This window comes from Pseudorca crassidens, chromosome 9, assembly GCF_039906515.1.
Source record: "Pseudorca crassidens isolate mPseCra1 chromosome 9, mPseCra1.hap1, whole genome shotgun sequence".
Classification (NCBI taxonomy): Eukaryota; Metazoa; Chordata; class Mammalia; order Artiodactyla; family Delphinidae; genus Pseudorca; species Pseudorca crassidens.
Genome location: NC_090304.1, coordinates 48,524,071 through 48,549,820, shown reverse-complemented (window position 1 = coordinate 48,549,820; position 25,750 = coordinate 48,524,071). Strand labels below are relative to the sequence as shown.

General features: G+C 54.3%; 2 protein-coding genes across 2 annotated transcripts in view; one reads left to right on the top strand and one right to left on the bottom strand.

Annotated features, from left to right (window-relative positions):
* The window catches only part of DNHD1 (dynein heavy chain domain 1), a 66,206-nt gene that overhangs the window by 40,021 nt on the left and 435 nt on the right, over positions 1 to 25,750 (top strand). Inside the window, 27 exon segments of the mRNA XM_067750088.1 lie at positions 100 to 298; positions 670 to 764; positions 1,301 to 1,508; positions 2,894 to 3,019; positions 3,327 to 3,424; positions 3,529 to 6,418; positions 6,619 to 6,796; positions 6,967 to 7,159; positions 7,390 to 7,678; positions 8,821 to 10,420; positions 10,614 to 10,822; positions 11,022 to 11,226; positions 11,302 to 11,404; positions 15,150 to 15,299; positions 15,549 to 15,731; positions 15,857 to 16,288; positions 16,505 to 16,976; positions 20,278 to 20,559; positions 20,804 to 20,956; positions 21,132 to 21,310; positions 21,443 to 22,405; positions 22,605 to 22,791; positions 22,989 to 23,111; positions 23,197 to 23,398; positions 24,200 to 24,291; positions 24,453 to 24,602; positions 24,826 to 25,613. Coding sequence (XP_067606189.1) covers positions 100 to 298; positions 670 to 764; positions 1,301 to 1,508; positions 2,894 to 3,019; positions 3,327 to 3,424; positions 3,529 to 6,418; positions 6,619 to 6,796; positions 6,967 to 7,159; positions 7,390 to 7,678; positions 8,821 to 10,420; positions 10,614 to 10,822; positions 11,022 to 11,226; positions 11,302 to 11,404; positions 15,150 to 15,299; positions 15,549 to 15,731; positions 15,857 to 16,288; positions 16,505 to 16,976; positions 20,278 to 20,559; positions 20,804 to 20,956; positions 21,132 to 21,310; positions 21,443 to 22,405; positions 22,605 to 22,791; positions 22,989 to 23,111; positions 23,197 to 23,398; positions 24,200 to 24,291; positions 24,453 to 24,602; positions 24,826 to 25,613 — 10,749 coding nt within the window.
* Positions 10,407 to 25,750, bottom strand: part of RRP8 (ribosomal RNA processing 8) — a 42,083-nt gene continuing 26,739 nt past the window's right edge. The window contains exon 9 of the transcript XR_010946160.1: positions 10,407 to 11,200. The gene's annotated coding sequence lies outside the window, so the exon portion shown is untranslated. The remainder of the gene's footprint in view (positions 11,201 to 25,750) is intronic.

The following is a 25,750-nucleotide window of genomic DNA, read 5'->3' as shown; positions in this document are numbered from 1 at the left end:
GCTGACACCCTCCCTGGACCCCCTGCCTGGGAGTGGAGAGTCTGCGTGGGTCGGGGTGGGGAAGGGTCTCCAGCTGCCAATGTGCCTTTCTCCCTACAGTTCAATCTGGCTATGGCCCAGGAGAAGACAGATGGCTGGCTGACAGAGGCGGCCCAGATGAGTGCAACCCCGGGGCTGCACAGCCCAGTTCTGCAGCACTGCATGCACGTGCTGGAGGAGTTCTGCAGCCTCCTGCCATTGCTCACCAGGCTGGGCAGCCTCCAGCTGCAGAACGTCAACTTCCAAGCCCTCCTGCGAGGTGGATTTGGGTAGAGTCAGAAGGGAGGGGAAGGGAAGGACGTAGGGTTTGAACAATGGGACAACTAAGTTCCCTATTGCTCTTTTTGGAAACACCTTTCCTCCCCAGGTTGCCCTGGCCTTCCCTCACGGACCACAGCCTCCTTTCCCCCACAGGGACAAACATTCTTAACCTCTCACACTACCATGTGGGTCCTCTCTGCTGACTTGGGCTGGGCTGGGCTGGAGTCTTACCTCTGGACTGAATTGTGCTCTGGACCTTAGGTTCTGGGCCCTTGCCTCTGTGTCGTGCTGTCTGGGAGCTGGGCTGGGCTGGGCTGGACTCTGCCAAAGACCGAGAGCTGCTCTGACTTGTTGTCCCTCCCCCTCCAGACTTAGGGTTAGGCGATCTCCACAACATAGAGCTCCTAACAGTGGGCCAGCTGCTCTCTTGTCCCCTGCTGGAGTTTACAGATCGAATCAACCAGGTGGGCTCACCCCCGCTCTGCGCCCACAGAGGAAAGGTGGTCCAAGCCCAGGGCCTGTTTGCTAAGCTCTAATAGAGCCAGTTAAGGCTTAGCAGCCCCTTGAGACAAGGGGGACAGTGGGTGTTGGCTTGTAGTGGGGTGAGGTTGAGATTGCTAGCCTGCCTGGAGGGTATGGGGATCTGATGGCTAGTTCCAGAGGCTCTGTGACGGAAAGTATGTCCCTTCCCTCCCAGGGGAAGGAAATGGGTGGCAGCCCTGAAGCTGTGGGCACACAGGATGGCAGATGTCCCCTGGCCCAAAAGAGCATGAGCTGACTGAGGCATTGTCTGCTCAGCTGGAGCCTTGCAAAAAAGTGGGTTTCAGGGCAGCAGCCCTAGGTCACAGTGTGATGCTGGTGGCCTGTCTTTGAAGCCTGATGGTCCCACTCTCCATCTCTGAGACCTCCACTCTCCTGGGCCCTGGCCCTTGAGTCCCAGCTCCAAGGCTATCCCCTGAGCCATTAGCCAGTCCTGGTTCCTGAGACCCAACTGTTCCAGATCTGGCGGTGTGAAAACATACGGACTCGTGCCCAGGAGGCCCTACTGCAGCTGCAGCGGGCCTGGGAAGCACGACAGCTGCGACTGCTCAACTTCATCCTGCATGTGCCGTATGAGCCCCCAGCTTCAGAGCGCTCCAAGAGACAAGCGCCCCGCAGCCCCCAGTGGCAGGTGGTGGGCAAGGATAGTGGCACCTTCATCCTTTCAGGTGAGACCCAGCCCTCGTGGCCCAGTGAAAGCCCCTGCTGCTGGGGAACGTATTCATCCCCCAAGCCCTGCCAGATCTGGCTTCTCTAGCCAGGGCCCCCTCCCCCCTGGACAGCCTGAGCCATCAGTCTGTTCTGAGACAATATCTTGCATGTAGCCCTCGTACAGTCTTAATCTTCTTGGGAGCCCCCCATCCACTCCCTCCCACCCAATGCCTGGCCTCTTCAGCAAAGGTCCTCCCCTTTCTGGGTGTGCTAAGAAATTCCTCGTGGTCACGTCTCTCCAGCTTTCAATGCTCTGTCCTCTAGACTGCACCCACTCATTAATTCCTTTGTCATTCCCTCATCAAACTCACCTGCCTCTTCTGAACCAAATGCAGGGGACTCTGAGATTTACAGACCGAAGTCCCATCCCTTGCGGACTCCCAGTCCAGTGAGAGAGGGACAAGAGAACAGAGACAGGTGCATGACAGAGCACCTAACTGAGGGCAGTAGCATCTCAGAAAGAGGACCAACATCAAAGGACCGGGAGAGTTAGAGAAATCTTCCCTTCCCTTAGGCAAAGGCCTCATTCTGACTTCTGAAGGAGTAGGAGTTTGCCAAGTTTGCAAGGGGAGAAGGGCATGCCACTCAGAGGGAGCAGCATATGTACGGGCACTCAAGATGGTACAATTAGGGAAGTAAAGGAGAAATTCTCTTATCCAGCCTAATTGAAACCCAACTGGCAAATTCAAAAAGTTAGTTAAACAGGGAAATCATAAAATATGCATACATGGCTTAAGATTTTTATTTTAGCTTAAATCATATAATGTACATTTATTAACTAACCTTTTAATCTAAAGACGAGGTTTTCTTTGATTTGCAGTCAAGTGATAGAAGCTCCTCACTGCCTTTCTTGCGTTAATACATCATCTGCTATTTCCACTTTCAGTTTCTGTAAAGTTGAGAAGTGACGTGAGGACATTTGTAAAGCTATCTGAATCCAGAACTTTTCTAGATTTTTATTATAATTTCACAATCTTAAAAAATCGCCTTGCCTATATCTAATTTAATATCATGTTTTTATTGGCTTACTGAAGCCCTTCCATAGTTTCCATAGAACCAGCAACTATTTTGCCACCCATATTTCAGTGGTTAACATGATATAAGATTAAATTCTGTAATTAAAATTATAACTCACACAAACGGAACTCACGTAAACAAGTTTGCAAACATACTCTGACTCTTGGTGAGCATACTAGGTTCAACTAGTAGAAGCAAAAAAGTTTGTGTCGTCTAGAGAGTAGTTTGAGATCTGTGAGTTTCAGTGTATTTTGGGTATCAGTCACCCCTGCCCTTGCCCCATCTGACTGCCAGCTCAGCTCAGCTCGAGCCCACTCTTTCTTAGATTACAGCAACCTGCAGGATTCTATCCAGGAAAGTCTTCAGGTGTTGTTCAAGTTCCTGGCCACCCAGAAGTCAGGAGACTTAAACAAAATGGCTTTGGAGTGGGTGACTATCATGCATGGCCTGAGTGAGTGCAGGCCTCTAGCTGGGCTGATGGGTGGGTCCTGAGGTGAGATGGCCCAGAGGGATGGGGAGAGAGGTCGGGGGTGGGTGAGGACAGAGTGAGGACCTCCTTCAGGGCCACTTCTTGGGCTGAAGTGACCAGGTCTTTATTCACGCTGCAGGTTTTCTCTCCTTCGAGCAAGGTCCCTGGGTCCTGCTGAGCAGAGTTTTTTGGGAGTGGGGCACTCCAAGAGGGCAGGAGCAGGCTGGACCCCCTTGCAGAAGCTGGAACCCTAGTCTCCCTCCAGTGTTCCCCTGGCTGCTTCTCACAGGTGCCCTGCTGCAGGTGTGGGTGACTTTCCAGCAGAAGTGGATCTTTTTGAATAAAGTTCTGCATGAGATGAAGATCCAGTTTCCTAGTTCTGACCTGGTAGGGAAGGGGGTGTGTGGCAGAGTGGACAAGTGCTACTGGACAGTGGGGCTCAGGGCGGGAGGGGGATGCCGCCCTCACTCTCACCTTCTCTCTCACCACAGCGCTCCCGTTTCGAGGCCGTGGACGAACAGTATCGGACCCTGATGAGGATCTCTGTAGCTGACCCCCTGGTTCTGTCACTTATAGTGCCCAGTGCCAAGCGGAGCCCTTCTTTCCAAGGCCAGCAGCTGCAACAGCTGCTGCAAGCGGGCTCCGTGGAGCTGGAGGGCATCATCGTGGCTCTGGAGAGCGTGCTCTATGCCATATGTGCTCACTTCCCCCGCCTCTTCTTCCTCAGTGGCAGTGAGCTGGTGGCCCTGCTAGCTGCCCCGCTGGAGTCCTGTGAGGCCCAGCTATGGGCACGACGCTGTTTTCCTCACGTGCATGCCGTGAGCTTCCAGTCCAGCCGAACTGATAGAAGCACGGATGACCGGGAGTCAAGCCCAAGCCCACAGACTCAGGTGGAGGCGCTTGCAGTGCTCGGGGCAGGTGGGGAGGAGGTGAAGCTGCCGGGGTCCCTTCCTCTGCATTCAGATCTCCCCAGGTGGCTGGCCTCCCTGGAGCAGGGTCTGCGTCTGGCCCTGGTGCACTTGCTGCAGGACTGTGTGGCTGCCCGTCTTGCTCTGGGCCCGTCCCTAGACAAGGCCTTCAGGCAGCTGCCCCAGCAGAGCCAGTCGCCCCCGCAGATGTATGTCCAGCACTGGCTGGACCTAGTCCAGGCCTTCCCGTGGCAGTGTGTGCTGGTGGCAGAGGAGGTGGTATGGCGGGCCAACATGGAGGAGGCTCTGCTTGAAGGGAAGGCCCCGGCCGCGGTCCCCATGCACGTGCGCAAGCTTGACGTACTGGTGAATTTTTTGCGGGCCCGGAGGGCCTCTCGGGGTGAGCAGCCCCTGCCCTCTGTCCGCCAGACCAGCCTGCTCAGTGCCCTGTTGGTCATGACAGTGACTCACCGGGATATAGCACAGCTGCTGCAGGAACGCCAGGTCAGTGATCTGACGGACTTCCACTGGGCCCGCCAACTCAAGTACCGCCTGGCTTCACCCCACACCGCTCCCCAAAGCCCCCTGCAGAGTCCCAAGTCTCTCGCACCTACTGAGACTTCTCTGTCACCAGCTGCATGCTGGATAGATGTGCTGGGTCGGTCTTTCCTGTACAATTACGAGTACCTGGGTCCCAGACTGGGGTCTCTACCCAGCCTGCTTCCTGAGCGGCCGGCCCTAGTGCTGTTATTGGCCCTGGAAGAGGTGGCCTGTGGAACCCTACTGGGCCCTGATGGTGTGGGCAAGGCAGCTATGGTGAAGACGCTAGCGCAGGCCCTGGGGCGCCAGCTGGTGGTGGTGCCCTGCTTGCCTCAGATAGAGGCCCAAAGCCTGAGCAATTACCTGAACGGTGCCCTGCAGGGTGGTGCCTGGCTCCTGTTAGAAGCAGCTCAGCACTTGCCCCTTGGCTTACTCTCTGCCCTGGGCCAGCGCTTGGCCAAACTGCGCCACCTCTATGCCCCACTGTATCAGGAAGCTTCCCGAAGTACCAGCACCGTTGACCCCGCCCACCCCCAGCTCCTCGGCAGCGGCTTCTTTGAGAAACATCACGTGGACGTGCGCCTCGGCTACGGCTGTCTCCTGACACTGCGTGCCCTGAGCCCTGCCGTGCCTGCCAACCTGCGCCAACTACTGAGGCCTGTGGCACTGACACTGCCTGACCTGCGGCAAGTGGCAGAGCTGACCCTGCTGGGTGCGGGGATACGGGACGCCTCCCGCATGGCTACCCGGCTATCCAAATTCTTCTCCCTTGAGCGTGAGCTGGTGTCTGGGCCCCTGCCCTGCCGCTTGCCCCTGCTCAAGAAGGTGCTGGAAGACATGATACAGGCTCTAAACGTGACCAAGGGGGATCCCAAGTCCAAGCAGCCCTGCAGCCTAGCCGCCATCGAGGAGGCCGCCCTACTGCGCGCCCTGCTGCGCTCCCCGCTGTTCAGCATCCCGGATGGGGTCCACCTGCGCAACCTCCAAGAGCTGCTCTGTGGGCTCTTCCCTGCCGCCAGCGAGGTGCTGGCAGAGCCTATAGCCCCCGGGCTGAGGAATTCACTGCTGCTGGAGGAGTTGCAGCAAGGAGGCCTGCATCCCAGCCCTGATATTCTGGGGTCCCTGGAGCAGCTGAGTCAGGCCCTGGGCCAGGCCTCAGGTGTCTTGCTCCTGGGCCCCGCAGGCAGTGGCAAGACCACATGTTGGCGCAGCTTATTTAAGATCCAGAATTGGTTGGCAGCCATGGAGGACCCCTCGACCCAGAGCTGCTGCCAGCCTGTGGAAATTACCCACCTGTATCCCAGTGTCCTCAGCCCCCAGGAGTTCCTGGGGTGGCTGGAGGGCCCCTGCTGGAACCACGGTGTCTTCCCCAGGCTGCTTCGTGAAGCCAGTCGGTGTAAGACTGTGGGCGCAAGGGGGCAGGTGCAGGAATCAGTGGGGATTCATCACTGGATAATATGCGATGGGGCTTCCGGTGGTGCTTGGCTGGACTCCATCACTTGCCTCCTGGGTGACCCCCCCCAGCTTAGCCTCCCCAATGGTCAGCAAATAGCACGACCCCCAGGTACTTTTCTTCTGATGGAGGTGGGAGATGCGACAGGCATGTCTCCCACAGCGGTGGGCCGCTGTGCCCTAGTCTGGTGCCGTGGGGAACAGACTTGGCAGGCTATGCTGAGCGCCCTGATGGCAGCCCTGCCCCAGGAGTACCACCTGCAGCTCCAGACTGTCACTGAGCTCAATCACCTGGCAGAAGTGCTGGTGCCTGCAACGTTCCGATTCCTCACCTGCCAGGGTGCCAGCTCCCTGCTGCAGGTACATGGGCAGCAGGCCGTTTGCCCAGGTGTGGCTGAAGTCACCAGCTTGGCCCGCATCTTGCGTTGTCTGCTTGACCCACACCTGCGCACAGATGAGAAGGAGAAGGCCCATATCCCAGGTGAAGGGAAGGGCTGATGTGAGAGCTATGTGGCCTTGAGGATAGCTGGGATATAGCTCGAGCCTGTGGCCCAGGTTCTTAGGTGGACTTGGGCCTGGGGACTGAAAGTGAAAAGTAATAGCCAACCCCTACTCTCTTCCCCCAACTCCCTCCCCTTTTTCCTCCTGGGGCTCCGATTCTGGCCGTGGTGACCTTTGCAGAGGACCTCAGCTATAGTGACCCTGTGGCCCGAAGCTTCAAGTCCTCGAAAAGAAGCTCTCTGCGCCTGTACCAGGTTGACAGTGACGCTGTGCCTCGTAAGCGCAGGGAGCACTTGCTGGCTGTCAGCAGCTTTCTTTTTGCTTTGATCTGGGGCTTTGGAGCCCACCTTCCCTCCAGGTATCTACAGGGATGGGGGATGGGGCATGCAGAGGGCTGAGATGGAGTGAGTGGCCCATGGGAGTCAAAACCCAGGTGACATTGTTGGGGGAGGGTGGAGTGTGTGAGTGTATCGCAAATGGAACTGTTGTAACTGTCTGACACTTTTGCCTGTATGTCCATCTGAGCAGGCTCTGGCCCCTCTTTGATACCTTCCTGAGGGATTCTATTAGCTGCCTCTCCAACTACCCTGAGCTACCAGCCTCAGCCTTGGTGTTTGATCTACATGTATGCCCTGAAGATGGGACGCTGGCCCCCTTCACTGGCCAATACCTGCGCAGCCGCATCAAGGGAACTCAGGGCACCTTCAACCCTTCTCCTCAGGTGTGAGGACAGTGGGGCAGTAGCTGGGGCTGGGGCTCAAAGAGATATCCTGGGGTGGTCCATGTCCTAGGCCTACCTGCTCCCGTTCCTTGAAATGTTTTCACAGTCTCCAGAATGCATGCAGTGTTCTGCAAATACAGCTTTAACACAAGATTCCTAGACCTTTACTTTCGGCTAGATCGCTGTGCTAACCTGGAGCTGCCACAGTAAGCCCTGCTCCTGTCCTATAGACCGAACGGCTCTTGTACGTGGTGGACCTGCTTCTGTCAGAGGGACACCCGGTGCTGCTGGCTGGAGAGGCAGCCACGGGGAAGTCAGCCTTTGTGCACGTGCTAGTGGAGCCACAGCACCCTTACGTGTCCAGCCCCATCCACCCTGCCGTCAGTCCCGCCCACCTTCGCCTCCTGCTGAGCCGGGGCGTCCAGGGCCAATCACAAGCCAGCCCGTGGCCTGGGCAGCACGTGGACTGCAAAGGCTTTCTCCTCTTCCTGCTGGAAGATCTGCACCTGGCTGCTTCCGGTGAGGAGCTGGGAGGAGGGAAGGTGTCATTGTCGTCTCTTGAGACTGGAAAAGCCCTAGCAATATTCGACTCTCAAACATATACCTACAGACCAAACTTCAGTGTTCCATTCTTAATATCTTCTCAGTCTACGTACGCTCCCTGAATAATCCTGTCCTTTGCGTGGCCTCATCCACCATCTCTATGCTCTGACTGCTAAATCTCCGTCTCCAAGATCCCCTTCTAAGCACCAGATCTGTCTATCTAACAGTCTGCTATATGTCTCTACCTGGTTGTCCCATTGACACCACAGATCCAACTCTGAACCCATCATCCTCCCCCAAAACCCTGCTCTCACGTGCCCTCTCAGTACCTGGTACCACCATCCATCCAGTCACTGTAGCCAGAAATCTTGTTGACATCTTCCCCTCCCTCACCAATATCCAGTCACCATGTGTCTTCATTTTGCCTCCCAAGTATCTCTCAAAGCTCTCCACCTATTTCCATTCCATCTTCCCTGGTTCAGGCAGTCATGACAGGGAGCTCTGGCAAATGCTCTTCAAGGTTTCTTGTGATGAGTCTTTCTTCTGTAGATTTTTATGCTCTGTCCTCTAACTGGATTCAACTTTGTAACGCAGGCATTCTAGCCTCTGGGATCGCCATCCTCTCGGCCTTCTCTCCTGCATTTATCTAGCTAAATCCTACTTATTCTTTACAAATAATCTCAGGCAGTATCTCCTCCAGGAGGTCTGGGCCTCCAGGCTAGGTTCGATACTCATCCTGTGCTCTGTACAAAAATCTATGACAAATATGGTTTTATGACTGTGCGTTTGCTAGCCTGCCTCTTCCATCCCACTCTGAGCATGTTTCCACCAGTCTCGGTTTCCAAACCTTCCTACTCATTAACCTTCACTTAAGGAATATGTAATTGGTCTTAGAGGTAGGATTTGGGGCAGAAGAGGGGGAAAAAAGTCACTCACTCCTAAGGAGAGTGCAAGGGAGAGAGAAGAACTTACCAAGTCCCAACACACCAGATGCATAAAATTCCTTAGAACCCCGTGTGTGCCAGGAGCAGACCCAGTGAGGCAGGGAGAGGAAGAGTGGGGTGACACTGTCATGTGGACTTACGCCTGTTCTCTCTGTTATACTTCACGGCCCACAGACCCAGAGAAGAGCTGTCAGCCGGTGTTGGAGACTCTGCGCCAGGCCATAGACGGCACCGTGTACGCCCACAGCACCTTGGAAGTGCAGACGCTGCAGCCTATAGTCAACTTCCTTGCCACCGCCACAGTGCCAGGCTTCTGCGAGCTCCCGCTGTGCCCACGCCTCTCTCGGCTCTTCACCGTGCTGGCCCTGGGCAGCGTGACCCTGGCCACGCTGCTGAGCAGGCACGTGCCCAGCATCCAGGCCTGGCTTGAAAGCTTCCCCTCTGTGGAGCGGGAGAGTGTTCTAGCAAGAGCCCTGGTCCAGGCGTCGGTGGAGGCCTGGGAGGCGGTGCGCAAGCGCTTTCTGCCCTCACCCCTCCGCCCACACTACCGCTTCTCCCTGCACTCTGTGAGCCAGCTGCTGGGCAGCCTGCAGCTGCTGCCCATCAGGGTGGGCTCCCGGGCTTTTGTGGATTGTCCCAGCCACCAGGAGCACCTGCACCAGGTGTCCGGCCTATGCGGCACCCGCCTGACAGTCACGATGGCCACGTGCAACATAGTGCGTCTTTGGTTGCATGAGGCACAGAGAACCTTTTGTGACCAGTTGAGCAGCCCCGGGGAACGCTCCTTCTGTGCCAACCTGCTCCTAGAGGTAGCTCAGAATGTTTTCTGCTGTGGGCCAGCGCCCCCGAGCCTGGGCAAGGGCTACGAGGAGGAGGAGGGGGAAGAGCAGGTACCTGGAGTGGAGTCCGAAGGGGAGCTGGACCAGTGGGGGGACCTGAGCGACAGCGGCGGTGAGACCGAGGAGGACGAGGACCCGTACGGCCTGCAGGTCTGCACAGGCTCCGTGTCCAATGATTCAGCGCCGTCCAGAGCACCAGTAAAGAGGGTGGCCACAGGGAGCCTAAGTCAGAAGATAAGCCAGGAGGAAGGCACAAGGACCTCCAACTGCAAACTCCAGCTGAATAATAGAGCCAAGAACTGGTGGCAGAAGACAAGCCAGGTAGACGTGACCTCCCCGCTGTTGCTCCAGGTGCTACTGCTCTGCCCCCAGGAAAAGCCCTCAGACCTGGTCTTCAGTCAGGAACTGACACTGCGGTCCAACTCGGAGAGCTCCAACCTGTACGTGGAACGGCAGTGGGTGAGCCTGGAGGAGCAGCTGGCCACATCAGCTGCGCAGCTGAAGCTGAGCCCCCACCTGGCCCGGTGCCGCTCGATGGCCCGGCATGTGGCCCGCCTGGTCCGGGTGCTAGCCAGGCCCAGGCAGCATGGCCTGTTGCTCTCGGGGGCTCAGGGGACTGGGCGCCGTACTGCCGTCACTCTGGCTGCTAGCATTTGTCAGGCCCGCCTCTTCCATCTGCCACGTGGATCAGAGGAGGCCGTTCTCCAGTGTCTGCGGGATGCCAGCTGGCATGCTGGCGTGTTAGGCCAGCCAGTGGCCCTGCTGGTGCCCAAGGGTGTGGCTCTCACTACCCTTCATCGCCTGCTGGCCCTGGCAACCTCAGGCAGGTTCCCTGACCAGTACACAGAGGCAGATCTGGACAACATTGAAGAACATCTCCCCAGGGACAACCTTAGTGTCAGGCAGAACGTCAAGAAGGAAATGCTGTTGCAGAGGTGAGGCCCAGAACCCCAAGCTAGGGGCTGCTCTGCCCTTGCCCCACCCTGGCCAAAGGCCCAAATCCCCCACACAACCTAAGGGCTGATGTGAGGGCACAGAGAGCAGGGCTGAGGCGTCAGGTTGGGATGGAGGCCTCGATGGGCAAACAGGGATAAAGGGGAGGACGGTATCTGAGCTCCTGCCCCACAGGTTCTACCAGCAGGTGTGCAGCCACCTGCACATGTTCATCCTGATTGGAGATGACCAGGCCCACAAACAGCTGCCTTCCACCCTTTTCCTGAGGCTCCTTCAACTGGCCATCGCCAGCACCGACTGCTACGAACCCTGGGACCAAGATTCCCTGGTCAGTGTGGCCCAGCACCATCTGGAGGGGGCTCAGAGCCCACCCCTTGATGACGGTGAGCCCTTTTTACCTGTCCTTGCCACTCATCTTGACCAGGTTCTAAAAAGGATTATTACTTAGGTCAGTCTCTCTCTCCAGAACCTGCTGAGCCCCCTTCACCTTTTCTGCCCTCCTTCCTGAGCCAGGAGAGAGGGTCTCTGTCATTTCTTCCCCTACGAACTCACAAGTCCAGGCTAAAGCCATGCCTGTTGCAGACTTCTTGAAGTGCCCAGACCTTCAGGCCTCAATTCCCAGTGTGGCCAGATCCATGGCTCTCATCCACCTTTCGGCTGCCAGCTACCACCGGCACCTGTGCCCGGAATTGCCTCTCGTCACCCCCAAGACCTTCCTGGACTTCCTGGACAACTTCGTGCTGCTGCAGCAACAGATGACCCTGCAGATTAAGAACAAGGCCCAGCGGTGAGCGGCCCCATTCCCTCCCCTGTACCTCCTTCTGCTCCCTCAGGTCCACTCACTGGCACACTGTGTCTTCAGGATCCAGGATGCCCTGGGAATTCTGAGGATGCTGATTGAGCAGCACAGTGCCCACGCCAACCTGGTCGTCAGCTTGGAGCAGCAGCTGGAAGACTCCCGCAAGGTAAAGGGGAGAGGATTTTGAGGCATGCACAGTAGGGTCAAAGCGGGAGCCCAAACGGGGACTTTGGAGGAACCATACAGACTGAACCTTAGTTCTTGTCTCCTGAGAGTCCCCCTTTCCCCAGGGGATCTCTCTAATTCCTGCCACCTCCTCCTTTAGAGCTCAGGCTCAAAGTTCCCCATGGCACAGCTGAGATCGGGCTGGTTCCTCTAAACACGTGAAACCCAAGTGTCCGCTTCTTGTTGTCCCTGGTACCTTGACTGTGTGAATTTCAGTATGCTCCCCAAGCTCTCCAGAGATCCCCGTTGGGGATGGGGCAGGATTACATCCTCATGGTCTCCTCTCGTTGTAATCCTCTTCTCCTGGATTCTCTGTCACTGCTAGTTGGCACACCTCCTGTAGCTGTCCTCTCTTCCCATGCTGCTTTGTCCCTGCATGGCTTCCTTCCACAAAAGCACCAAATACACAAATATATACACTGTATATATAAAAATATACACTGTTACGTACAGCGGATGGGAGATGGCTGTGGGGGCCATTTACATTCTAGAACAGAGCCAGAAATAGATTAAATGGCATACTAGACCTCCGTGTCCTGAATTTCTCTCTGTCACCTTCCTCTACAGGGCATTTGCTAGTGACGGACTTTTCTATCCTCCTCCCATCTCCACAATACTGTTCCGCAATGCTATTCAGCCACCCCACTTTCCCTTTAGAGCTCCCCAAATACAGTGCTCATGTAATAAGAGATTTTTCTTTCTAGTCCAAACCCTAAATCCTGTTGCTTTCTTATACAGAGCAATTTTCTTCTTTGAATAAACAAACCGCTCATATCTGGCTAAAACTGGTAGCAATGGGGTCATCACACCTTCTGTAGTCAAACACTCTTAGTTAATAGTGTTTTCCTAAAATAAAGAGACTTTTTTCTTTTGTTTTTAATAAGAGGAATTGTGAAATTGCATTTTCTTTTTCCTTCCTGCTACACAAGATTTTTTTTTTTTTTTTTTCGGTACGCGGGCCTCTCACTGTTGTGGCCTCTCCCGTTGCGGAGCACAGGCTCCGGACGCACAGGCCCAGCGGCCATGGCTCATGGGCCCAGCCGCTCCACGGCATGTGGGATCTTCCTGGACCAGGGCACGAACCCGTGTCCCCTGCATCGGCAGGCAGACTCTCAACCACTGCGCCACCAGGGAAGCCCTACGCAAGACTTTTTGATGAAGTTTCAGGGATAACTACAGTGAAGTAAACTAGTGATCAACTTATGAGCAGATAATCTGAGTTACTTTCTACTGGACTTTCAGGGCTTCCAGCTCCCAATGCCTAACCCGCCTCTTCTGATGGGTGCCCTCAGGGCTGTCATCCAGTGTTACGCAACTCCGGGGGCATGGCTTACATTGTGTCTAAGTGCACGTATCTACTCCACATGTGTTCTGTGCAGTCCTCATAGTACTGGTGCCCGCCTACCATCAGCCACAGAGGATCACTAGCTTAGATGAAACATGAAGACTCAGTTGAGATGCAAAAAAATTGAGACGTTCATAGATGGACAGGAGTCCTCTTTCCCATGTTTTCCAAATTCCAGTTTCTTGTCTTGGACCTTACGTTTTCCCAAAATGGATAATACCAGGAATTGTTGATATGGCTTAGGGACGTTATTATTCTTTGATCCCTGGGTCAGTTGCATCAGAGCACAACATAAGAACCCCCAAATCTGGATATGAGATTTTCGTAGGCTCAGGGGCATTCACTCAACAGCCATAATGGTGTGTACTTCTTTCAACGTTGTCTACCTCAGGAAATGGCCACCATCCACTTAGTGAATTAAGCTAAATCCCAGGAGCCATTCTGGGCCCCTCCATCTCTTTTCCCTCTCATATTCAGTTGGTTCATTTATTTATTACTGTACTCAGAAAACTTAATTGAACTCCATACTTTTTGTCTGAGCACTCATTAATATTTTTGTCCATGTCTACATCTATGCTTACATCTAGATAGGTAGACAGAATTTTCGCCTCAACTTTTCTATGGAGGCCATCCTTTCTTCCGTTTTACAGATGAGAAAACTCAGATCCAGAGAGGTCAGGATGAGAATTAAATGAGATCTTACATGTAAAGCACTTCAAAGTGCCGGCACATAGCAAGAGCCCGATAAATGTTATCATGTATTAGATTGCCTCCTAATAAGAAAGATAAGACACTGCCCTTGCCTTCATGGTGCCTAGTTTACTGGAAGATATAGGCTCATGCAGGCGATTACAAAACAGTGTGTTATGACAGAGCAAGTCCAGGATACTCTGCAAGTCCAGCAAGTCCAGCAAGTCCAAGATACTCTGAAGTATCAAGAAAGACTTTCTAGAGAAAGCACAGTGCCACACAGTATGTAACACAGAGGCACGTGTAGAACACGGCAGGTGTTCAAAAGCATTCCTTAAATATGTAAACGAATGAATGAAGTATCAAGGTCCATACCTGAAGGTTAGGTAAGATTACGTATAAAAGGGTTTGGGAAGAGTGTCACAGGCTGAAGTAACAGCAGGTGCAAAGGCCCACAGGCAAGAGGATGTGTGTCACGTTGGAGGAGCTGAAAGTCAGGAATGGCTGGAGAGCAGAGTGCTGGGAGAGGAAAAGGAAATGAGGTTGGAAAGATGAGTAGAGGCCTCCTGGTCATGGAGGCATTGTAAACCAAATGAAAAAAGTGGCAAGTGTTAAGGGACCTGATGATATGATATTTGGCTTTGAGAAAACCAATTAGGCTGCAGCATGAAAAGCCAGTTAGAGGATGGGAGTAGGAGTTAGGAAGCCAGTGCAGAAGGTCAGGAGTGAGAGAGCATGGGCGTGAATGATGGCGTTGGGGATGGGAGTAGATACGAGAGACGTTTAGGAGGTGGAACCAAAAGGCCTTGAAGATGGGTTGGGTTTGGGGGACTAGAAGAGATGGAGTCAGGGTAACAATTAGGTTTCTTCCTTGGGAAACTTCCATGTACTTTGCCGCAGTTCTCTGAGAAAAGAACACACGAACAGATGAGTAAGATTGCAAGAGATCTGACGAGGCACAGCTAACACGTTCACTTCTGGACACGTGGAGTCTGAGGGGCCTGTGAGACACCAAAGAGGAGATTCCCACTAAGCAGATGGATACGGGGGTGTGGGTCTTGGGAAAGAATCTGGCTAGATATACAGATTTGGAAGTTGTTAAGGTATAAGTGGTAATCAGAGACATGAGATTAAGGAGGATGCCCAGAAGTGTAGGCTGAGAAGAGACGAGGGCCCTGAAAACATTTCTGAGAAATATTTAAGGGATGGCACCGGAAGAGACTGAGAACGAGCAGCCACAGAAGTTGGAGAAAGACAAAGAAGAACATGGGCTCATGAAGGTCAAGAGAGGAGAATGTTCAAGAGGGAGGAGCTGCCTTCTGCGGCAAGTGCCACTGATGGGTCAAGTAAGATGAAGAGTGTAGCCCAGTGGTTAAGTGTGTAGGCTTTGTATTCAGATTTCCTGGGCCTGTATGGTAGGTCAGGAGAAGCACCCACCCACTCGGGGCTGCATTACTAGATGTATAACTCACAGATAAGAAAATGACACTTTCAGAGCTCAGCATGTATCTGTGGCCTATGTGGAGTTCAACTTGGTCACCCTGACTATCGAATGAGGAGTATGCCTGAGTCCAGGCCCATGGGGTCTTCCCTTGGGGTCTTCCCACCTGGCCCGGGATCTAGAGCTACAGAGCCTGAACTCTGTTCACAGAGCCTCAGCAGACTGCATCAGCAGCTAGACCAAAACAAGCTTCTGCACAAGCGGCAGCTGGCAGGGTGTCAGCAGCAGGAGAACCTCATTGAGAAACTGACCAAGCAGCGGGATGCCCTGCAGGCTCAGCATGAGGCTTTCCTGGAGCAGGTGGGCTCTTCCTGCTGCCTGCCCTGCACTGCTCCTCTCTTGGAAGAGGACAACCCCTCACAGGATGCCCAGAGGAGAGGATGGGTTGACTTGTCATGAAGTCTCCTGGGGGAGGGGGTAAAGGTAATAAGATGGCTTGGGGTGTGGTCCCTTTGGGGACCCTAGGAGAAGATGATCCCTCCTGGAAATACATTGAAGAAAGAGGACTTTCTGGGAGCTCACTTCAAGAGCCCATCTCTCCTCATTCAGATGGGCAAGGCATTCCTGGGGCCCCTGAGCCAGCTACAGGTGGCTGACTTTGAGGAGATACGGAGCTATCGAGTGCCACCAGAATCTGTGGTCCAGGTGACCGATGCTCTGTGTGACCTCTTCCACCGTGAAACAGGCTGGGCCAGTGCCAAGCAGCTGTTATGCACTGAGGACTTTTATCAGGTAGGGAATGTGGGGCGCCATGGAGGAGGATAGTGGAGGCATGGAGGGGAGACTTGGCAAGGCTGTGGGGCAAGGTTCAGAGCACCTATGTCTTCCCCCACCCTTCTTAACACACACTCTCCCAGGAGCTGGTGTTCTTCCCTAAGGAGAAGATGACAGACTCAGAGATTATAAAGTTAAACCTAGCTCTGAAAGCTCCAGGCATGAGCGATGCAGCCTTGCGAGCAGTGAGCACACCTGCAGCACGGCTGGCAGCCTGGCTCTGGGCCGTTCTGGACTACGGGCTGGCACGGCGCCGAGGGCTGCCCACGGGCCTGCTGTTGCAGCAGGCGGAGGCGACACTGGCTCGGGAGCAGGCCCGCCTGGGCCAGTACCAGTTCCAGGCCCAGGAGATCCTAGCGTACAGTTTGGCCCTGTCCAAGAAGCTGGAAGATGCCCAGGCTTCCCACAAGCATGTGGCAGAGAAACTCGGTCAGGCTCGGCGTGGCCATCATCACAAGTGGCCCATCAAGGCTGCACTGCTCACGCCCATGCATTCCTGGACTACAGAGCTCCAGGTAGCCAGCCTCTCCTAGGCTGCCCCCTAAAGTTCATTTCTGCACCACAGTCCCACTCCTCTGCTCCTCCCCGTGCCCTCACTGCCTTCCTCTGTCCCACTCTGCCCTCCTTGCCACGCTTTCCTCCACACCCTGCCTTACTCCCTCTCTGCCAGACCCTCTGCCTCTACCCTCCCCGCTGGCCTACACACCCTCCGGTCTTCCCTTCCGCACCAGAAGTTGAAGGGACACTGCACGACTGTGTTCGGAGATGCTGTCTTGTGTTCAGCCGCCATCAGCTACCTGGGTCCCTTCCCACCAATGCGGCGCAAGGAGCTACTCGACAAGTGGCTGGCTCTCTGCAGGGGCTGTGAGGAGCCGCTGGGCCCAGATGACATGGCACAGGCACTGAAGCAGATGCAGAAATCTGTCATCACGCCACCAAAGAAAGCCCTGCTCTCCACACGCTCTCCCTTCAGCCTTCTGGCCTTGCTGAGCTCTGAATCGGAACAGTTACAGTGGGACCGAGACCTGAAGCCCCAGGCAAAGTCAGCCCGCCTGGAAGGCCTGCTTCTGCGAAGTTACACTCACTACTTCAGTTGCCGTTGGCCCCTGCTGCTTGACCCCAGCAACCAGGCCCTCACCTGGCTGAATCCACTGCCTCTAGAAGAGGCTGGATGCTCGGCCACAGGTCCCACCAAAGACAGAGGTAAAGCCAGGGAGAGTAAACACAGTGCATCTTGGGTGTCTGAGCTGCCCAACACTCTCAGCCACATGTGCTCTTCTCTTTCCTAATGAAGACACTAAATTTTTATGGCCAGGGTATCCCAGATTTCATCAGCCAACACGATATTTTTTAAAAATATTTATTTATTTATTTTGGCTCTGCCGGGTCTCGGTTGCGGCACGCGGGATCTTTAGTTGCAGCACGCGGGATCTTTAGTTGCAGCACGCAGACTCTTAGCTGCAGCATGCATGCGGGGTCTAGTCCCCTGACCAGGGATCGAACCCGGGCCCCCTGCATTGGGAGCACGGAGTCTTACCCACTGGACCACCAGGGAAGTCCCCAGCCAACATGATATTAATAAATTAGGTCACATTTACATTTGGGGCCCATATTGCAATGATTCTGAATCTACGTGGCTGACCGTGATCCGCATCCTGATCTGCTCATCAGCACTATTAGAAACTTGAACTACAACTCAGAGCTTTACTACCCAAATTTATCCAATGTTCAGGAATTCTGGGGAAATATTTCTATTGGTCCTGCTTGGATCAGGGACCCATCTGGGTAGAGCATCGGAGGGAGCATTTCCTAGGGGAAGGGAGAGTGTTTATTTCCCAGAAGAAGGGGTTGAGGGTTGTACTGGTAAGAACAATAGACATCTAGAATAGAAGGCGTATAATTAATTTGTCTGTAACACGGGCTCTATAAGCAGACTATCTGGGTCAATTATCTGTCCTTTGCTAGCTGTGTGACCCAGGCAAGGTATTTAACCTCTCTAAGCCCAAGTTTATTTGCCAATAAAATGAGGGTCTTAATTATACCCATCTCATAAATTGTTGTGAGTATTAAGTAAGATAATTCATGAAAAAAGAGTTCACACAGTGCCTAAGACATAATAAGTTCTCAAAAACATTAGTCATGGGCTTCCCTGGTGGCGCAGTGGTTGAGAGTCCGCCTGCCGGTGCAGGGGACACGGGTTCGTGCCCCGGTCCGGGAGGATCCCACATGCCCCAGAGCGGTTGGGCCCGTGAGCCATGGCCGCTGGGCCTGCGCATCCGGAGCCTGCGCTCCGCAACGGGAGAGGCCACAACAGTGAGAGGCCTGAGTACGGCAAAAAAAAAAAAAAAAAAATATATATATATATATATATATATATATATATAATGCCTCTCCTCAAGAACTCTGCACAACTATACTAGTTGTGGCTCACGGGCTCTAGAGTACAGGCTCAGTAGTTGTGGCGCATGGGCTTAGTTGCTCCACGGCATGTGGGATCTTCCCAGACCGGGGCTTGAACCCGTGTCCCCTGCATTGGCAGGCAGATTCTTAACCACTGCGCCACCAGGGAAGTCCCTGTTTTTTGCTTGTTTGTTTGTTTGTTTTTTGATATTGAGCTATATGAGCTGTTTGTATGTTTTGGATATTAATCCCTTGTTGAAAAGATATATGCACCCCAGTATGCATAGCAGCACTATTTACAATAGACAAGACATGGAAGCAACCTAAATGTCCATCGACAGATAAGGAAGATGTGGGGGGGGTGTGTGTGTGTGTGTGTGTGTGTGTGTGTGTATATATATATATATATATATATATATACACACATGCACAAATAATGCCATTTGCAGCAACATGGATGGACCTAGAGATTATCATACTAAATGAAGCAAGTCAGACAAAGAAAAATATATGACATCACTTATATGTGGAATCAATAAAAAAACATACAAACTTATTTACAAAACAGAAATAGACATACAGACATAGAAAACAAAGTTATGGTTACCAAAGGGGAAGGAACGGGGAGGATAACTTAGGAGTTTGGGATTAACAGATACACACCACTATATATAAAATAGATAAACAACAAGGACCTACAGTATAGCACAGGGAACTATATTCAATATCTTATAATAACCTATAATAGAAAAGAATCTGAAAAAGAATAAATATATATATACGTATATATGTGTGTGTATATATATATATCTGAATCACTTTGCTGTACACCTGAAACTATCACAACATTGTAAATAAGCTATACTTCAATAAAACAACAAAAACAAACAAAAAACTCCAAAATAGTAAGCCTGGAAGAGCACACAAGTCCCAGATGAGCACCGCAGCCCCAGTGATTTTAGTCTTTTTTTAAAAAAATTATTTATTTATTTTTGGCTGAGTTGAGTCTTTGTTGCTGCACGTGGGCTTTCTCTAGCTGCAGCGAGCGGGGGTTACTCTTTGTTGTAGTGCGCGGGCTTCTCGTTGCGGTGGCTTCTCTTGTTGCAGAGCATGGGCTCTAGGCTCGCGGGCTCTAGAGCGCAGGCTCAGTAGTTGTGGCACACGGCCTTAGTTGCTCCGCGGCATGTGGGATCCTCCCAGACCAGGGCTCAAACCTGTGTCCCCTGCACTGGCAGGCGTATTCTTAACCACTGCACCACCAGGATAGCCCGATTTTAGCCATGATTTTAGCCCAGTGTAACTCTGAGCAGAGTGCCTGATCAGGCATCTAAGCTACTGAAGTGAGAGATAATAAATGGGGTGTTGTTTTTAGCTAAGTTTGTGGTAACTTGTTAAGGAATAGGAAATGAACACACCAAACTGTGGACCTGGCAACCTCCACTTGCCCACTTCTTGAACACTTAATATTTTTAAAAATCCTTAAAAAATTTCTTGATAATTAAAAAAATAAGTATTTATCTTTTCCAGATCCTGCAATAGAGGAGGCAAAGGAGAAGGGGGCTGCAGACAGCTGCTGGTCAGCTAGCCACCCGGTGCACAGCACTGTCCATGGCGTGGCTAATGCCACAGTCTGTGGCCTTTCTCCTACCAGCTGTTACTTCCAGGCAATGACCTCTATGCTAGTGATGACTCTTGTAGTTGTTAGTGACAGAATTTGCTTAGGCAAAAAGGGAAACGCACTGACTCTTCTAACCAACCTACAGAAAAGCAGAAATGGAGCTGATTTCAGTGGTGACTAGAACCCCTCCCTGGAATTTTAGAGTAGCAATAATGAGAGCTACCCTTTACTGAGTGCTTGGTAGGTACCAGCAAAGTGCTTTGTATGCACTGTTCCATGTCATCTTCACAGTAACCCTATGAGGTACTCACTACTATCAACCCCATTTTGCAGATGACGAAATTGTGTCACAGAGAGCTTAAGTGACTTTCCTAAGGTGTCTTCTCGCAGAACTTCCTTCATGAGCTGGAGCCCTTGGGTGAACGGGGCTCCCCAGGAGCCTGAGTCCCTCCCTGAGAAGAGCCCCTCTTCCTCTTTCTGCCACAGGGAAGGGCTTCAAGAGAAATCAAGGAAAAGAGTCTAAAGAGGAGGACACGGAAGACGAAGATGATGAGAGCGACGAGTGTTACAAGACAAAAGAACAGAAGGCAGGAGAAAGGGGAATCACGGAGAAGAACAAGGAAGAGGAAGCGTCGCAGGAGGAAGAGGAGAAAGAACAGGAGGAGGGGGCGGGGACTGTGACTCAGTCCCCGCCCCCTCCCGAACCCCGAGTCCTCTCAGGCGCTGACCCAGAGCTGGGGCCTCAGCTCCAGGAGGCAGCTGCCGGTGGTGAGAACTCGTCCCCTGCACCCACGTGTCTCCTGTGTCCTCCCCCTACTCTGTGGCCCCACAGGACTCCAACACCCCAGTCTGACCTCAGCTCCCACCTCTACCCTGGGCACTAACTCAGTGGAAGAGCCCTGAGGGAGCCTTCCCGTCAGCCAGAGGGGAGCAAAATCGGAGCCCGATTTTGTGCATGGGGGTGCCCAGGTGCTGGCATGGTGGGTAGGGTGTCCTTGCCTCCCCCTCGCAGGCCTGCCGGTGCTACTGACCAACATGGAGCTGGGCCTAGAGTGCCCAGAACTGCAATGGCTACTGCAGCGGGAACAGCTATGCCCACCCCAGTTGCAGCCTGGCTTCTGTCTCTATCTGAGCACTACCCTTCCCCTCAGTTCTTTGGAAAAAGGTGAGGCCCAGTGGGTAAGTCGCCAGCACAGCTTTGTGGGAACACCAGGGCCTGAGCTTCACTCAGTCTGGCCCAGAGCGGGCTCAGGACCGTAGCAGGGAGCCACACTCCCTGTGCCTCTCACCCCTGGCTCTGCCCCAGGGAAGAGGTTAAGCGTCTCCCATGTGATTCCAAGTGCTAGGCTGTGAATTGCTGAAAGGGCTGAATGTGCTGGACCTGGGCATGAACATGGAAATCCTAGAAGAACAGATGCTGCGTGAAATCTTGTGCACAGAGCGTCCTGAGCTTGAGAGCCACTGGCAGGACCTGAGGATCAGATTCCTGGACGCCTGGGAAGCTGTGAAGGCTGCTGAGGTACTTGGGGGGTCCGGTCTGTGGGCTGGGATGAGCTTTGCAGCGGCCCAGGTGCGGGGGTGGAGATGAGCGCTGCTGATCGGGAGCTACGTGGGAAAGGGCCGGATCCGCGCAACAAGGGACTGTTTGCAGGAGCGGCTGCTGACGATGCTGCTGCTCCAGAACCCAAGGCGTCAGAAACCAGCCAAGTTCCTGCGAGACATGGTGAGGGCCCAGGCAGAGCTGTGTCGGCTGCGTGCCCGTTTCGAGGAGTTAGAAGAGCTGAGGAGGCAGGAGGTGGCATCGTGGGCACCGTATCGGCATGTGGTCTGGCATGGAATGGCCATTATAAAGGCTCTTAGCTCACTGCAGAACCTGCTACCGCTTTTCCGTATGAGTCCAGAGAATTGGCTGGCAGCCACCAAGCGGGCTCTGAACAGCATGAAAGGTGAGATTCATCAGCAGGAAGAACTACCCTGCCATCTGCTGCAGTTAAAAAGACAGCTGACCCGCCAGCTACTGGGCAGCACTGCCGCTACACTGGGCCTAACCCAAGTACCCTTGGTGGGTGCCTTGGGTGCTCTGGCTCTGCTGCAAGTGGCAAGGAAGGCACCGGAGCTCGAGAGGCTGGCCCTCTGGCCTGGACTGGCAGCCTCTCCCAGCACAGGCTACAGAAAACCAGACCCAGGTGTGGCTCGACCGGCCTGGCTAGGGCTGAGAGCCTGGCACGAATGTGAGATGTTGGAGGTACTGCCCCCGTATGCTGGGCTGTGTGCATCCCTGGCAGGCCACTCCAGTGCTTGGCAGGCTTACTTGTCACTGTCATCCACAGTGCTGGGTCCTGCACCGGGGCCTGGGACTGACTCATTCAGCCTCCTCCAGAAGCTGATCCTGTGGCGTGTGCTGCGCCCTGAGTGCCTGGCCAGTGCCCTGGCAACCCTCACCACCAGCCTCCTGGGCCGGCCCCTGGATGAAAACCTGCGTGCTCCCACCATACCCTTTGAACACAGTCAGGCTACTCAGCCCACGCTGATTTTGTTGCCACCACCTGGTCACCCCACCGCCACCGTGCACCCCCTGACCGTCATCCAGAAACTGGCTGCCAAACACGAGCAGGTTCGAGCCTGGCCTCTCGGCCACAGAGCCACCGGGCTCTTAGGGCTGGGCTGGGGTGTGGGTCTCCCCTCCCAGCATTCTCATGGATCTTTCTGGATTACTCAGGGACTTTTCAGGTCATCTGTGGCATTACTCTGGGTCCCTTGGGTCACCCTAGGATCCCTTTGAGTTACCCTGCCATTTTGCTGTTGGTCCTCAGGGGCAGAAGCATCTGAAGGTGATAGCTCTGGGCTCTGAAGCCTGGGACCCGGTCTCGGATGTGGTCGGCATTCTCCGCAAGGCTATGCACAGCGGGCACTGGCTGGTGCTGGAGAACTGTCATCTGATGCCTCACTGGCCAAAAGAGCTGCTACAGCCCTTGCTGGGGCCGTTGGCCAGAGCCAAGGGTGGGTTTGCTGCCTACTAGAGATGGCTTCTAGGACCCTATCCTACACTTGGGCCTGAGCTTGAACTCAGATCTCATGGCTGATCCCCTAATCACCTTTGTATCTGACTCCTAACCCCCTAGCCTCAAGTCTGATCTCTAGGCTTATGTCTGACCCTTTACCCAGCGATTGATCTCAGCCCCATGTCTGACCCCTAGTGGTCTCCGACCTGGAGTTAGAACTGCTTTCTGCTCAACAAGCAAGAGAGAACGTGGCCACTGTCCACAGAGATTTCCGTCTTTGGCTTATTGTGTCTGCAGAGGCTATTGCTTCCTTACCAGGTGAGGAGCTTCCCCCCACAGGCTCTCAGATTGGAGCGGGGAGGTAACTGTATTGTGCTGACTCAGCACTTTCCTTCCTCCCCAGCCGTGCTGACTCTGCACTCCATGCCTATTTTCTGGGACCAGTCCCTGGAGCTGTCCCATGTCTTGGTCGACAGTGTGGAGCTAGTCCAGCAAGGACTCTGTGTGCAACCCCCAACCAGGGTGCTGCCTCTGCTCCTCCTACATGGCCTCCTGCTACACCGGCAGCTCTATGGAATGAAGCTGCAGGCTCACAGGGGGTGCTGGTGAGGGACCCCGCCCATCCTACTCTGTCAGTCACTCAGCAAACACTGAATATTTTTCACATGCTGGGATTCATCTCTGGGGAGCTCCAAAATGTGAGGGCAGGGCGAAGTCAAGGAAGGCTTCTCCAAGGACTTAGGGGTCTCACTTTGAACTGAGTCCTGACAGCAGAGGCAGATCAGGTGGAGATGAGGCCTTTCTGAGCAGAAGGAACTAAGCTTAGCAGGAGAGAGGACTTCAGTGTGGCTGAGGTGGACATGCTGGGGCTTGAGTGGGGAGAGGTGAGGCTTGTGGTAAAGGGCCTTTAAGACCATCACAAGGGACCTGATTGGATCCTGAGGACAGTGGGAAGCCACTGAAGGGTTTTAAGTAGAAGACACATGATCCCATCTGTGTGTTGGAAAGATCACGCTGGCTGCAGCGTGGAGAATGGACCAGATGGGGCAGGGCTGGAGGCAAGCACAATAGTTTTGGGAGGCTCTGGCAGGCTTGAGGAACGAGGTCATGGTATGGGTGGTAGGGACTAGGGTAGTCACAGTGGGGAGAGAGTAAATATGGGGTTAGGAAGAGGGAAGAGTCAAGGAAGGCTCTCAGATTTCTGCCTTGGACAACTGGGTGGGTGGTGTGGGAGGAAATGATGATTTCAGTTGAAAGGAAGTCGTATTTGTGGTGCCAAGTGGCGATGACTAGTGAGCCCTCGTGGGTCTGGAGCTCAGGAGGGAGGTTCGGGCTGGAGAGAAAGATGTGAAAGTCCTCAGCATATAGATGGTTTTGAAAGCCTACTTCCTGCTCTCCACCCCCAGGAGTCAAGGGACGCTGACCCGGATCCTGCAGATCCAAGACCACCTGTGGGCCAGCCTGAGCAATCCCAGTGCTGCCATGCAGGAGCTAGCTGGTGAGACTCCTCCTGTCCCCCATGCAGTCACCAGCCCCCAGGAGAGCCCAGAAAGGGGTAGGGAGGGGAGCACTGAGATGGGGACATAACCTACAACCTTGGTTTGGGAGGTGGTGGAAACTGGAGGGGCTGTAACTGAGGGGCTCTGACCTCATCCTCAGCTTCAGTTTTCTATGGGGGTCCTGTGGGAGACGAGAAGGACAGGGAGGTCCTGAATAGCCTCACGCAAGCCTGCCTGAGCTCCAGCAGCAGGAACCGGGCCCAACCACACACACCCCAGTATCTGCTGGCCACTCTGATGCCCAGCCCGGGTAAGCTCCAGTCAGGTATCTGCGTTGAGGTGGGGAACAGCCCAGTAATACCACCTTGCTCAAGGGAATGTAACAGAGGTACCAAAAAAGGTGTAGAAGGGGGCAATATTCACAGTTACGGGATGATGATGGTTTAAAGTGTCAGAGAAAGGCCTACTCCCTTGGGTCTGGGGTGGGAAGAGACAGTCTTATCTCTCACCCCTCACTCACCTCCACCCCCAAGAACTAGGGGAGCCGGATGCTATGGAAGAGTGCAAGGCCCAGATGCACCTACTGCCCACACCACCTGAACCCCGGACCTGCGGACTGAGTGCTGGCCCCCAGACCTGGCTGCTGCGACGCCAGAGTCGCGCTGTCCTGAGCGCGCTGCAGCGGTGTTCGCCCACTTGGGTTCCGGAGGCCAGCGGAGGCTCCCGGCGCGCCGAAAGGCGGCTGCGGCAGCGCCTGGTGCAAGCCAAGCGGAGGCTGGAGTCACTGCAGGCTCTGCTGACCGAGACCACTCGCCAAGCTGAGTCTGGCGCGGGGTGGGGGGAGCTGGGGCTGAGCGCGCGGCGGCCTCTGGAGGGCTTCCTCAAGATGGAGGTGCTGGAACTGAGCCAGCTGGTGGGCGCGCTGCAACGGGACCTTGATTGCCTGTTGCAGCAGCTGAAGGGCGCGCCCCCGTGTGCCTCCCGGCGCTGTGCCGCGGTGGCTCACGCTCTCTGGACTGGCCGCCTACCCTCGCCTTGGCGACCCCACGCGCCTGCCGGGCCTCAGCCGCCCTGGCACTGGCTGCGACAGCTATCGCGCCGTGGGCAGCTGTTGGTTCGCTACCTGGGTGTGGGGACCCAAGTACCAGAGCGCATCTTTCACCTGTCAGCCTTTTGCCGCCCGCGCCGCCTGCTGCTGTCACTGCGTTGGGAGGCTGCCTTTGCTGGGGTTGACCTGACGAATTTCCCTGGTTGCCAAGGCTCTAGCTCCAGTCAGCTCCCCCATAAACGTCAGGAGCTAAACAGCCCTCTGCACCTCCAGGTATCCTCGTGCTGCCCATTCGTTTCCAATTCCGCCCCTTGAAGTCCCTGATTACACGTCTTAGTTACCCCACCTTGCCTCTTCTTGGTTTTACTCCCGCTAGCCCCATCTGCTTCTCTAATCCCGCTCCACCACGA